Source organism: Acanthisitta chloris, unplaced genomic scaffold, assembly GCF_000695815.1.
Source record: "Acanthisitta chloris isolate BGI_N310 unplaced genomic scaffold, ASM69581v1 scaffold5645, whole genome shotgun sequence".
NCBI lineage: Eukaryota > Metazoa > Chordata > Aves > Passeriformes > Acanthisittidae > Acanthisitta > Acanthisitta chloris.
In genome coordinates this window covers 20,367-34,534 of record NW_008675254.1, presented here as the reverse complement: position 1 = coordinate 34,534, position 14,168 = coordinate 20,367, and the positions used below count along the sequence as shown (strand labels likewise).

Here is a 14,168-nt window from a genome sequence, read left to right as displayed (position 1 = left end):
CTCTTTCCCATCCATTGCTCCTTGTTCAGCCTTGCTCAGTGTTAGACATCTCTGAAAGTCTCTCTTGGAATAATACTGTGTATCGGGTCTGTGTCCCAGCTGGCTGTCAGTGACTATATTCCCAAGGTCTCTTAGTCTGCTCAGATGCTCTAATAAGCTATCATTGTATTCCACTTTGAATGAGACTATTACTGAAGTAATTCACACTTCTCATCCTAGTGGTCTGAAGATTTCCAGCAGAGATGCTAAATGCAGCCTCCCATGCAAGGGTGAGATTCACAATCTAAGGGGGTTTTCCCCACAATATTGTTACCAGCAGTAGCAAAGTTAGGATACACACAGGAGCACATAGGGCCACAGTCAAAGACCCTAAATCATATTTTGTTTATTTTATTCCTGATCCTCTTGGCTTTGCTCTTCTAGGAGCTGTCATGTACAATGAAAATCAAGAATCAGGGGGTCAGGTAGACCTTAGGCCATCTAAGCACAATGCTCCAAAACTGTTTTCTTTTAAAGGATGTTTCCCTAACTGCAAATAAAGTTTTTAAGTGAAACACTTACAATGCTCCCTGGACTGACTTGAGAGGCTTGACAAGTGCATCAATTAATTATTTGCTATTTCACATGGTACAGCAAAATGCAAATGCAACAGAATAATTAATACATTACCTTAGAGAAAAAAAGGGAGATACTCAGCACTGGGTGCAATGGCAGTACCACAACAATTAAGCTACATGGTATCCAGACCTAATTCCCCAGTAGGAGAGTATTCTTCTCCAGGGAAATGTTCAGAGGAAGCAACTGCAGACACTCCTCTGAGTACTGATGATACCACAGAAAAATATTCACAAGAAAATAAAGAAGCACCAAAGACACACACCTTTCAATTTCACACATCTGGAGCAATGTATGGAGACACCTACCCATTATGGAATGTTCAGTGCCCAGATTTTATCCCAGAAGACAAGGATTTGATGACAATATACAGGACTAATAGAATTATTCATTTTTGCTTTGTAATTGCTGCTTAGATAAACACTTCAGCACACAAGCTTACAGGTACCTCAACAATAGCCAGAATCCTTAGACAAGACTCGGTCTTGAGGCCCTTACGCCAGTGAGCAATCCTTGTCCACAGACTGCATCAGGGAAGAACTGTGTGCAGGGTACTGTATCCAGCCAGTATTAAATTCCTGCTACTATCCCAAGGGTGTTGTGTCAGTTCCTTAGGGATCTCTGCATAGCTTCTGAAGCTGCAACAGAAGTGATCTCTTACCTTTCCACACAAAGATCTTCTTGGCAGCACCATTGTCCAGAATGAAGCACTCCTCAGACAAAAGCATAGCCATGGAGAAGGGGTTTTCCTCTGCTACCACAGACACCTTCATGGACCCACTTGCATCTGACACCTAAGAAAGCAATGGTTTCAAATACACATCAACTCTGGCTTTTAGAACCAAATTAATTTCTGCTCCTAAAATTACTACATAAATCAGTTGCCATTCTTATATATATAGCTATAGGAAATTTGTGTACTGCTGGAAAGTAAGACAGGCTAATGATTATTATTTTTTTGTTTCATTTCATTTTATGTCCAATAGAGGGAGACGTAGTGTTAATTTTAGGAGGGAGACGTAGTGTTAATTTTAGGGAGTTTGTTGGATCCCTGTCTCACAACTTTTTAAAATAAATCTGTTTCTCTCCCACTTCATTTCAACTGCTCAAAGTTAAAAATCTGTGTTTTCTTCAGTCCCCCCTATATGCTCAGCTGAACTGGTGGAGTCCCTGTTACCAAGCAACCTGCACTGAAGCCAAAGGTACATGTACATGCTGAAAAACAGAATTTGAAATTATAATAAAATAGGTCCTACACTGACCCTAACAAGTGAAATAGCTACATTTATAACCTACAGGTCTTTAATTGGAAACGGTAATATAAGACCTGTTGCTGAATCTGCTTTGTAACCTCTACCACCACTGTAAGTTCATGTAGACCTTTGAAACCTTTTACAGTTCACTCCTGTATAACTGAAGAGACCAGTTACTACTAGTGAAAATAAATTATTACTATTGTAAATAACATTTCTAGCAATCTTTATTTCCTTTCATAATTAAATATTAATTTTTAATACACCATTATATCTTCCATTGTATATTATGGAAGCACAAGAAGGGAATTACCACTGTAAACAACAAATAAAAATCAAATATTGTACCTACTCTTGAGGGCTCATCATAGACCTGTCTCCTGCATTAGACACTTACTCTTATATTGCAGCGCATTTAAATCCAGCTAATAGAGCTCTGTTAGCAGGCCCTGTCTACTTAGATTAATTTATTAGATATCCACAGAAATTTCAGAGAGTCCTTAGTATTCTGAAATGCACTGCAAGCACTCTCTCTTCTCTAGTTCTGTCTTGCTACAATAGTCTTGATCATACATGCAGGCCTTCTTCTTTTTTATTCCATCCACCAGGGTTTTTTTGTCATGAAAGGAATGATTAATGGGAAGTAAAACACAACACATAGACAACTAGGACTAAAAATGTCCTTGTCACAACGATCACCTCACACAAGTTTCTTGTAAACCCCAGCCACACCTATGGGTAGTGGAAAAATCATGTAAGAAGCAGGGAGAGAGGTGGATCCATCCTGCTGTGGTCTGTGGGATGCAGGAGCTGTGGAGGGAGTGACTCGTCCTCTCTCTCACTTCACAGCAGCTTTGAAACTCTTGTGGATGGCACCTAAAAGGTCACACACCTGAGGATCCAGTGGCACTATGTGCTGTCAAGAGTGTTGCCACTTGTTGGCCAAATGCTCCTTGTTACGTGACGATGGGGAAGAAATGAAATCAGATTGTATGGCAGTGAAAGATTCTTTGCTGACACACAGGGCATGAGACAGAGAACAAAGTGCTGAAGAGAAAGGTCCAGTTCACAATGCTAGTGAGAGTTTGTAAAAAACATACTCTTCTTGCAGTCTTCAGGAGAAAATAATCCTTTTTTAACTGGGGGGAAGGGGTGGGTGGATAAAGTATGCTCTAGATTTCATTAAAAACAATCCCCTTTTCCAAATTCTTTCTCACTTCATATCTTAAGTGGGAGAATATGAAAGAAAGGGGAGCAAAAATAGAGGCCTGGAGATGATTTTTTTTCAGAAATAGTTGCATTGCCTTGCATATAGGTCAGATACCATGCTGACAGGTCAAAGAATAAATTCCATGCCTCTTCTAGGAAACAGTGTGTGCCTAGCACAACATGAGGAAAAATCATAACTTAACTGAATGTAATCATAAAATTCTCACTGATTTAAAGGAGCAGGTATTTAATCCATTTTGTTCATCGGTACTTTTCCTGGCAGTGAGACTGGTCCAGTCAGTGTTAAACCATCGCAAGTGAGAAAGGAGGAAAAGGGCATTGCAAAAGAAAGGAATTTGGCATTCCAATTCTGTTGAATTTATATAAAAAATATAACATAACTGTCTATCTTTCTAACTCTGCCAAGAATAACTAAATCATGTATGACACTAAACCTCTCACTGTTAAAATTAAGAAGACCGGATGATTTAAGACCAGTGAATGTCTGTAAATGAAGCCAGAACTCCATATATGAAGGGTGAATGAATGTGTGAGAACTGTTGAGTGTACCTAACTATAAATCAATCAATCAATCACTTACCATATATAGTTTAGCACTTCTCCTGTTTGTAATATCAGCCAGCTCATCATCATCATCACCACACTCGGGCAGCTCTGGCTTGCTCCCTAAAACCTGTACAATAACAAATTCAATGCAGAGAAAGAGAGTAAGTGCTGTAGTATGAATACGCAGACAGTAATGTTTTCTTACAGTAATTGATTAATTGGGACCATCTTTATATGTAATCCAACCTAAAACCAAACTCATGGGTGACTTGTTCACAAACATATGGATAATTTTAAAAAACTGTGGCAGATCTCCAGCAGCTTTAGATCCACATGATGTATTTCCCATAGGCCAACTTGCACATCATCTATACACTAGGATTGGAAGTGACATATAGAGAAAAGCTTCAGAGGATACATACACATAGAAAGGTTTATGTGATCCTATTCTATGTGTGTGTTTACATGTCTGTCTTCCCTTTATCTTCCCAGTAACTTCTAAACTGTTGGCAAGCACATATTAACAATTTTTGGAATGATATTACTCTTAAAACATTTAACAATACTAAAATTAAAGCAGCCAGTGTGAAAGATATTAGTTGGAATTATATTTTGAAGTATTTCAATTGATGAAGCCTTGAGCAACCTGATCTACTGAGGAGGTGTCTGTGCCCATGGCAGGGGTTGGGACTAGATGATCTGTAAGGTCCATTCCAACCCCTAAATTCTATGAATCTGTGATGATTCTATGATATAAAATATCAAATTATGAGTTCGATAACCTTAAAAATGACATATTCTCATTTTAAGGGAGAAAAATTAGCTTGTAAAAAAATTATAGGGTGAGAAATACATTTTCTTGCTCTACCACCAGATTATCAATTCTAGCACTGTGGTTGCTTTTCATCATGGTAGTTGTACACCATGGGTAATGTTATAGCAACTATCACTACAAGAAATTTACAGAGGTTCATCATGAATATGTTAGGTCAGGTAGGCATTATTAGATCCTAGTTACCCTTCCTAATGATACTTCCTTAATGATTCATATATGACCAGATTCAAATTCTACATACGGAATATTATGGATTTCTATGAAATTATTCCCAAAGTGAAGATAGTGGCAATTGATATGTCTTGAGTGACTAAATATTAAGTACAAGGACAGTGCCTTCTTATTAACTTGAGCTCTATCTGTATAACACGCTGTGCATTTGCATATAACATGGAGTCACATGCAAAGCACTGTAAATATTTGATAACAGGGAAGCCCTACAAAGCATACAGCTGCAAAGAATTTGAAAAGAAAAACAATATAGTGTAAATATTTAATAGAAATCTGCCATCTCTGGTGTTTCCTGATAAAGCCAGTAAAGCCAGTAAAATAGTAAAAAAAGCCTTAAGTGCGATTGATGCCATTTCAGCTAAAATATTTTAGTTGCAACTCCTTGAAGACAAGAAAGCCATGCCCTGAGTGTTTAAGAAATAGTAGCAATCAGTCAGCATTTCCTGAATTTATGCTACGTGGCTGCAGACTTGCTAACATGTAGGCCAAGTGGGCTACATGCTCACAGCAGAGTGCCATCGTGCTGCTGAATGGCTAAAACAGTGGGTGTATATGGCTTATTAGCACAAGGTTTTCCTTCCTACCAGCCTGCACATAAGTCATAGAGCTCCAAGAACAAGGCCTGTAAAGACATCAGTTGTGAAGACATGCAGTGTGCACTATGTATAACACAATATATGAAGTGATGCTGTATGAAATACATGAAATAATACACATCTGCATTGCTAGGAACAACTTATACAGTTTCTCACATGCATTCATTTCAGCCCATTTCTCTTACAGACTGGAGGATGAGACACATCATGGAAGGAAAAATTCTGTGCTGAAACAGTAAGCAATTTACGCTGAAAAAATGTTAAGTTCTGTCCTAAATAAATGCTTTCAAAGAAGTTGTCTTTCCTCCTTCTAAGGCAAACTCCTATGCTACAGCTGAGTCCATATGCCTGGATGACAATAATTTTATCAACAAGATTACAACAGTATTTACCAACAGCTAACTCCTATACTGGAATTGGGTTAACATAAATAAATTACTTAAACCAAATAAACATTTAAAGGACATTTGGGGTTCTGATTCTTATATACATATGCTCTTAGTTTCACACAAATCCTGTGGTAGATATATACACAGGATATAGCTCATACAATTCCCCCTATACAGACAGTCAGGCTGGCAGCACTAGGGTGACTGTCTTAGGTGCTCTGAGGTTTGAGAACACAGGTCTTGAAACCACTTTTCAAATCATTATTATTATTCACTACTACAGTAAAAATAATCTAAAGAGTAATTAGGGGCCCTGAAAGCACACCCATGCCCCAGAGTCTTCATTCTTTGGGCTTGGCATCCTTCCTTGCAGTTGCTGATTTCCATACCATAGAGAGTCTTCATATCACTTCACCTTATCTGTCATTGACAGACTAAAGTGTGAAACCACCCCTCGCTGTTCCTCCACCACAGTGCTGCTTATCCTGTCCCCACCACTGCTTCCTGTGTGCAGGTTTATCAGAATCCTGGAGAAGAACACAAGAAACACTGGCCTCAGCAAAGGTGCACACAGGTGCAGTGCCTCTGTTCTGCAGTGACTGCCAGCATACACACTCTAACCTCATGGTATATCTAAGGTTGCTTAACTACTCGAAGGTCTAATCTGCTTCACAACTATTTCAGAGTAAGACATGCCCACAGCTCACTGCAGTTACCTTGCTTTACATGGCTGCAGCCTAATGCCAGCTTAGGTACCTCTTAATGAGAGCATCAGACTGCCCTGTTAGCATCATTTTAGCAAAAGTATTCATAAGTCCACACCTTTAGATCTTGTCTGGGGAGATATAACAGGAAGTCAATCTGCACTAATTTTAAAGGGTTTGGGGTTTTAAGTTCTCTTAAACCTTTGTGTTGATGCTCTTAGGTTAGCACAAGAATAGTCATGCAAACCAACAGAACATCAGTTCTTCTACAATAACCACCCAAGTTAAATTTTTGTGGTAAATGCAATGTAGCTTATCCTGCCCACAAAACCTGTTTCATATTCGCATGTGCACAAGCTCTTCTCTGTAAATATCAGCATCCCCTCAGAGAAGTGCAAAATACAGAGCCAAAGCTTTTACTTGAAGTGAAATTCCATACTCTGTTGCCCTTAAAAAGAAGAAATCACAGACACAAGGTTTCTAATCTGAAGGAATGTGACAAGGTAAATAACTTAAAATAAACTTATCAAAAGAAGAAATTTGGCAAATATTATCTTTATAACTGGAGAAGGCAGCTCTGCATTATAAAATATTTGATAATGATTTAATTGGAGCAAGAAGTTTGAAGAGTTCAGCGAGGCTGAAAATCCAACTAGGCAAACAATACTTGAAGAACGCGTCAGGTAAAGGTTAAGAGAGAAAACCAGTTTTGTGCAGTTGAACCTGTGTACACTAGCACTGTGTTTGAGTTTCTTCTTAATATACACAGTTTGGGTTAGGTTTCTGGATCTGAAACTGAACTATTTGTTGTGGCTGTGATTCTGAATGTCAGATCTCAGAAGCACCCAAACTCCCCTCTTTATATGCTAAGAGCAATAGAAAGAAAAGCAAAAAATTACACAGCTTAAAGGTTTCTTGAGGGCCTGCCATTTTATTACTTAATACTTTTGGAAAACAAACAGGATTAGTAGCTTATCATTCACTTTCTTGCATGCTTTGACATAAGCAAGTACATCCTGCTGTGCAAACTCAAGGTACACATGTAGGCTGTGACAGAGAATAAACCCTCCATGCAGGACAAGGTCTGAACAACAGGCACAGTGTGAACTCATTGGCAGATAAAGGCTTAGATTTCTGTTAACATTCAAAGCAGAAAAGAATATTACAAGGAATATCTCTCTGAAATAAATGTTGCCTCAAATATCAACTCCAGCAGCCAGTAAAAGGAAAAAATCCAGCAGAGAGAGGGAGAGATGAACATGATGCAGGCTAGTAACCACCTGGCTGATCCTGGGATCATCAGGCAAAAGTGGCTTTATGGCTTTGCTGCCAAAGTAACTGGCTGCAGGTTAATTTCTAACTATTTTGACTTACTGGTTCCTCTGCCAGAGCACAGCCACTGCTGAGGATATTCTGGGCCAGACAGAAACAATTTCTGATACTGGTCAGGTTATGAATAGCCAAATATGCTTTATTTTACTGGTTATTGTAACCAGAAACTCTCCATCAATCTGAGCAAACATTCATAGTCATACAAAAAATTACACTCCCAACAGGAAAAAATTTCCCTTCTACTGAACTGCTCCCGGGGTTTCTGCCTGAAATTGCCTCTCACTACCAATTCCAGCAACAACTACTGTCATTACATGCTCACCTTGAGCAGAAGACCTCCCACCTATCTGAATAGAAATTGCAAATAAGATGGAAACAGCCATAATGCACTGAGAAGTACACAAAAGGATGTTTTATGTTAACAAATAGTTCTGGCATGCTGTTACGTTTGGGGGCTTTACCATGTAATTTATCAAAAGGACTTTCTAGCATTAAGGTCTAAGCCTGATCTGTAGGAATTCAGACTGCTATAAAATAGCAAAACACATCAGTTGCTCACAGCATTTTTGATGCATAAATTAAGGCCTATGTTTTTAGCCAGTTTTTGTTGTCTCAGGAATTTCAAATGTTAATCATAATTTTATTTAAAGCTCTACGCTTAACCTCCTAAAAATAGGGCATTAGGCTTTGGCAGCTTTTTGTACAATACTTGCAACTTTACATATCTGTCTGGGATATTTTGAATATAAAGCCTTTACTCCTGTGATAACAATATTGTGACCTTAATTTTCTGTTCTGTGAAAGGGGCCATGAATAACATGTTCACAAGGAAAGGTACCTAGATCAGTCTTAAGGATACAAATTTGATTTTTTCAATTGTTTGGCTCTGAGGTAAAACAAGCTACTTCCTGCCCTGCTGGGACTGCAGGCAATATCTAAGCTTGCTATTTACAGAGACTGGGTGTGCATGAAATGAGCTGAGGAAAACCCCAGCCTACATTATCTCCCAAGTATCTGGCTTTTAGAATGCCTCCAAGATGAAGAGTGATCCTACACTAAAGCAACCAGGAGCACCTGCATCCTCCTCTGATACCAGAAGTAGTATTAAAAATGAGACCCAAATCCTTGCCAATTCCCAAAGACTTGCACATATGCTTGAGATGTCCATTTTCTCTACTTTATTGGGACATTAAATTAGGCACACATTGAAGTCTTTGTAGCTTTACAGATCACCATTTGAAAGTCTTGTGGATGAAATATCTAATGTGCTGCATGAGAGCGCATGCTTATAAATCAGTAACTAATACCAACAGGGAGCCTCAGACACAAAGAATATTTATCTGCTAAAATCCACAAAACTCTCAGGTTTTTGTTCCTTAAGTGCCTCCAGCACTTAATGCAGCAGGGCATTTGCAGTGCCACCATGCAGGTGGACCCAAGACTGTGGCTGGCTGAACTATGCCAATCTTGGGGTAAGAAGAGGTGTATGGCAAACACTCCATAAAGCTTGAGCTGGAGGCAGCAATCTGTGATTGCCAGCCAGTGACCTGGCTGGAAAATCAGTGTTCCCAAGGAATGCACAGCTGGAAGAGCAGCAGGCAGCTGTGATACATAGCAGCATCAGGGTGAGCAGAGGGAGCTGCAGCAAGGTGTTTCAGCACTTAGTCCATGAGACAGGAAGGTGGAAAAAGCTACTCAAAGCACTGAATATTTTCCCAGTGCACCACTGGCTGTATTCACAAGCTCAGCATTTCTAGTCCCAGGTAGACCAGGTATGACAGGGGATTTTTCTCTGGTATGACACCCCAACTTGTGCATCCAAGACAGCACAGGTTTGGACACTAATGTTTAAGAAAGCAAATCATAGAGTATTTTGACAAATTTTCTCTAATGTCTCCTGCTCAAGCTTGAAATAAATGAAATATTTATTACGATAGAAAAAGAGAGAGAGCAAGAATGTTTCTTTCATTTGGTTGTCTAGGAGATACATCCTGCTTAGCTCTTTGAAAACAGTTTCCTCCTGCTAGTTTAGGTGCCCTCCACTAACTGATTCCTGTCATTAAATTCCTACACCTTCTTGAATTTTGTGTAAAGGAGCTGAAATGTTCAACAAAGTGGCTATGGTTTATAGTTCTTAAGGATTAGAAGTTGCAGCACAAATTACTGCAGTATTATAATCCATCTTAATTTACCTATCTCTTATTACTACAGGTAAAGCCAGGTACTATCAAAGTCATAGGCAGTTATGTAAGCAGAAGATCTGGCCCTAAAAACCTGCTTTGCAGTGAATACAATAATTATATTTACATATTTCTTCAGCGCTACGTACTCAGTGGTCATTCATGAAAATACTGAATTGATCTCACAACACACAGAACACTTTCTTCTGTACAGCTGTTCTCCACTCTTTCTCAGATGTGAGAGGACTTTTACTCCAGTCTTATATGGCCTGGACATGGAACAGCAATCTGTCCATATGCAGACTCCTCTGAAAAAAACCCAAACCTACAGAGTTTTCCTCCCTGAGCCCTTCCTGCATTGCAGAACTTTTATTTATGAAAACTCAAAGCAGAGATTCCTTGGAGAGTTGCTCTGCACAGGGGCTGGGATGAGGCATACCTACAGAAAAAGAAGGGAAAAAAATTCCTTCCAGGTGCATTTGTCTTGGGGAGATGAAGGATTTCAGAAAGAGCATATCTCTGAGTTTCTTTATGCAGCCAAGAAAATCTGCCCTTTCAGGTCTTCTCCATGATATTCTCATGTTGTGAGAAAGTACACTGAAAGATGTGCTAACAACTCCACGTGGAGATAACTGCTAACAATTCTAATCTTTGCCCTTGTCCTCTTAATTATGCTCATTTAATAACTGAAAATTATAGTCGTTTTTCATCAATAGATTTCTTGATAGTCTAGCACAGAAAGGAAAAGAGCTATTACAAAGTCCATTAAAATTCCAACATGTAATTATAAGATTATAATTGACTAATGTGGTAACCCTGCAAGCACTACAGCTGCTGAAGAAGAAAATATAACAAAGATGAGTGGTTTTCTCACCCACAAGAATGCATACAAGACATGTTATCATTTAATCACAAGCATTTCCAGAAATTCATTAGGATTTTAGAAATTCACTAAAATACCTAGTATAGAAGCAACTTTCCTAGCGTAAGAAATTAGGTTTTAAACCATCTATTATTAGAGCTGTTCATAAAGGATTTAGTTCATGCCAAGTAGTACGATATGCCTGAACATTTTCTGAAGTCAAATTTCTTATTCAGGAACAGAAATTCCTATTTAGAGACTTAATTAGAAGCCTGGCTTTCAGATGTATTTGCCACCTGCAGCTCCTATTCAGTTCCCTGTCATTTAAGTAACTGGCTTCAGGCAGCCAAGATTGAAAACTACAGCTTGAAGAACATTATGGTTAATTCCCAACGTTGCTGAAGAGTCCTCCTTACCAGCCTCTGCTGCTCTCGGGCAAAACCCCTCCTGATTTTCTACCTGGCTCTGGGGAAAACACTAGGCCAAATGCTCAGCTGGTGCAAAGCAGCGAAGCTGCACTGCAATCCAGGACATGCTTTTTTCAGAGTACAGGTTGAATAGCTTAGTCCTTTAAATGCAAATTTGCATCAAGAAAAAGGACTGTCCTTAATGAAGGAGATAGGCTCAGTAATTAGAAAGAAAACAGGACTCCCGGTTTTGACAGCTTGAAACTGGCACCCTGCAGGGCAAGCAGTTAGTACTTTGTATCCACATTCATAACCCATCATAAATTTTAATTAAACAGTGTATTGATTAATAAACTGCCACTCCTCAGATTGGACAGGTGCTGCTCTGAAAGGCACACCAGCATGTGTAGGATTTTTTCCCCTGGACTATTTTGAATTTGCATCCGACAAACTTACTGCTCAAAATGACAAGACCCAAATTCTTGCTGGCTCCTGCATGTAACCAAAACCATTCCAGTGAAGAAGTGTATTTGTCTTCCTGAGGGGTAAATTCAACCCAGAGTTTCAAAGTAGCCTGAGAAAGCTATCTTTTCATTTGCCTGAGGGGTAAATTCAACCCAGAGTTTTAAAGTAGCCTAAGAAAGCTATCTTTTCATTTAAGCAGCCAATGCAACTAAAGTTAGAAACTACAGCTAGTAGTTCTGCTATTTTCTGTCCATTAGCTTTCTCAAGACTTCACATTCTCATGAAGATGAACTTCTCTGTGTAACTAATTGCATTACAGTCACATTCTCATGAAGATGAACTTCTCTATGTAACTAATTGCATTACTCAATGCATTTACTTTTCTTTGTACATAACTGCCTCTACCCTAGAACTGAAATTCATTTCTAGTATTTATTTCACAAAATTCCTTGGAATCATGTCCACTTTTTCCAACTGTCTCAATTTAGATAATAAAAGATACTACTTTGATTTACATATTTCCAAAGCCACAGATAGGACTTTATTAAGGTATTGTTCATATTAGACATTTTCTTGGTAGTGAACAGGTCAAGTTGGACTATTACAATTACATGCAATTCATAGCTTATGAACACAAAGCATTTGAATAAAACTGTGTACAAGCTACACAGTTAAGCAATTGTTTAATCCCTGACAAATGCCTGGAGTTTGTATTCCACAGAAGATTAGAACAGAATATTATTCTAAGGAGTTACCCCTCCTCCTCCTGCATCACTCTCACTGTTCCTCCGCTCCTCTGTATACAAAACAAACACACCTCCCCTTAGCATGACTTGACCTCATAATACAACCAAAAGCAAGGGAACAAGAAGAAATGCTAATGCTATGCGAGCAGCAAGAGCAGATTTTACTTTTGCAGAGTTGTGATGACAGATCCTGCTCTTGCTGGCCCCTGGAAAGGAGCAGGCACCAAACCAGTACCTCCACTGGTGGGGCACATGCTGCTTTTATGTAATGCTTTATGTAATGATCTATGTGACAGGACTGGAGACTTCAGGAACCCACCAACCTCCTTCAGAGAAGCATGTCCTTGCGCTCTCACACTTATGCTAGTTACAAGTCATGGCAAGCCTTTACAGTTCCCCAGCTACCTCACTGTGCTCCATTCTGCGCTTGGAAATGATCTTTCATTTGTAACAAATAATTTTTAAGGACTTGAATTTAACAAGAAGGGAGGGAGTGATCCTGCTCTGGGCAGACATATGGGCAGACTTCTATCCAGCTCATTTAAGCTTTACTGAAGTGTGGTGTTTTCAACATATACATTATTTGGGCATCTAGAGAAACTGCCTCTCTAACTTGCATTTGCAATGGGATCTTTTAATTGTCTGTGCTTTCAAGATTTTATCCACAGAACTGAGTTAGCATTCCATAGTGCTACCAGTCCCTTTCCAGTTACAAAGGTACTAAGGTGTGACTGGCCGTAATATGATCAAACCATTCCCATACCTTCATGTATTTATTCACACCGTAGGCAAAAACAATCATCACTGAACACAATGGTATTCTGGAATTCTCAGGATTAAGCATTGCTTAGGGGCTTTAAAGTAAAAGGAGGGAGGTGAAAGGCTGTGTTATCAGAAAGGTTCCCCTTCTGCTCAATATTTACACGAGCTGAATATTTACACGAGTGTTTTATGAGAGGTTTGGACCCACCTGTTGTAACACTCTAACAAAACCAGGCACACGACAACTGCAAACACTGATTAAACAAAAGTCATGGCAGTTTTTGTTTAAAGGCAGAAGAGCAATTGCAAATATGTGCATTAACACGATGCTTCATTTTCTTGTGGTTTTAGACCTCAGCCTTCAGGTTTATCAAGTTTCATTGATTCAACCATGGACATCAAAAACCTTTACAAAAGTAAAACAAAACCCAAAAGCCTCAGCAGTAAAACCTGCAGCAACTACATGGTACCAAGAGCTGCCATTTTAAGGGAATAATTAGTTCAATCAGCCTGTGTCTTGCCTCTGTGGTGGGGTGTAGACACATAAATTTCATTTTTCTGGTTGGGAGTCACAACTGTGCTTATGGAGTAGGAATAAGATCACTTTTGACTCTTTATGTTGGTGTTCATGGTGGGTAAGTGAGCCCTTGCCTGAAGCACATCGACACACTTCTACTGGTGCTGCACGAGCAAGTTTAGTCACTGATATGGAAGCATATTTCTAGCTTGCAGGAAGGGGAATCATTCCTGACATTTGCCAGAGGAGATAATCTTAGGAAATCTCATTCTGATTTCAGTGGCATACGGGATGACAAAATGAATATTTAATGTACATAATTCTTTTCCCTAGGAAATAAAGCAACCTTTTTCTAAGAAAGCTGGAGATGGAAAAAATCCATCCTTCCTGATGTGGAGGGAAGAAAAAAACACAATCTTAGCTCCAGAGCAGTCAGCCCAGGCAAATGTTACAGCAAGTTAAGAGACAATTTTGTGGGAGCAAGGAGAAATGCAAACA

At 39.1% G+C, this 14,168-nt stretch overlaps 1 protein-coding gene across 1 annotated transcript in view; it reads right to left on the bottom strand.

Annotated features, from left to right (window-relative positions):
• The window catches only part of SCIN (scinderin), a gene marked incomplete at its 5' end in the record, with an annotated part of 42,130 nt that overhangs the window by 11,940 nt on the left and 16,022 nt on the right, over nt 1-14,168 (bottom strand). The window contains 2 exons of the mRNA XM_009075663.1: nt 1,277-1,409; nt 3,679-3,771. Of these exons, the coding sequence (XP_009073911.1) occupies nt 1,277-1,409; nt 3,679-3,771 (226 nt within the window). The remainder of the gene's footprint in view (nt 1-1,276; nt 1,410-3,678; nt 3,772-14,168) is intronic.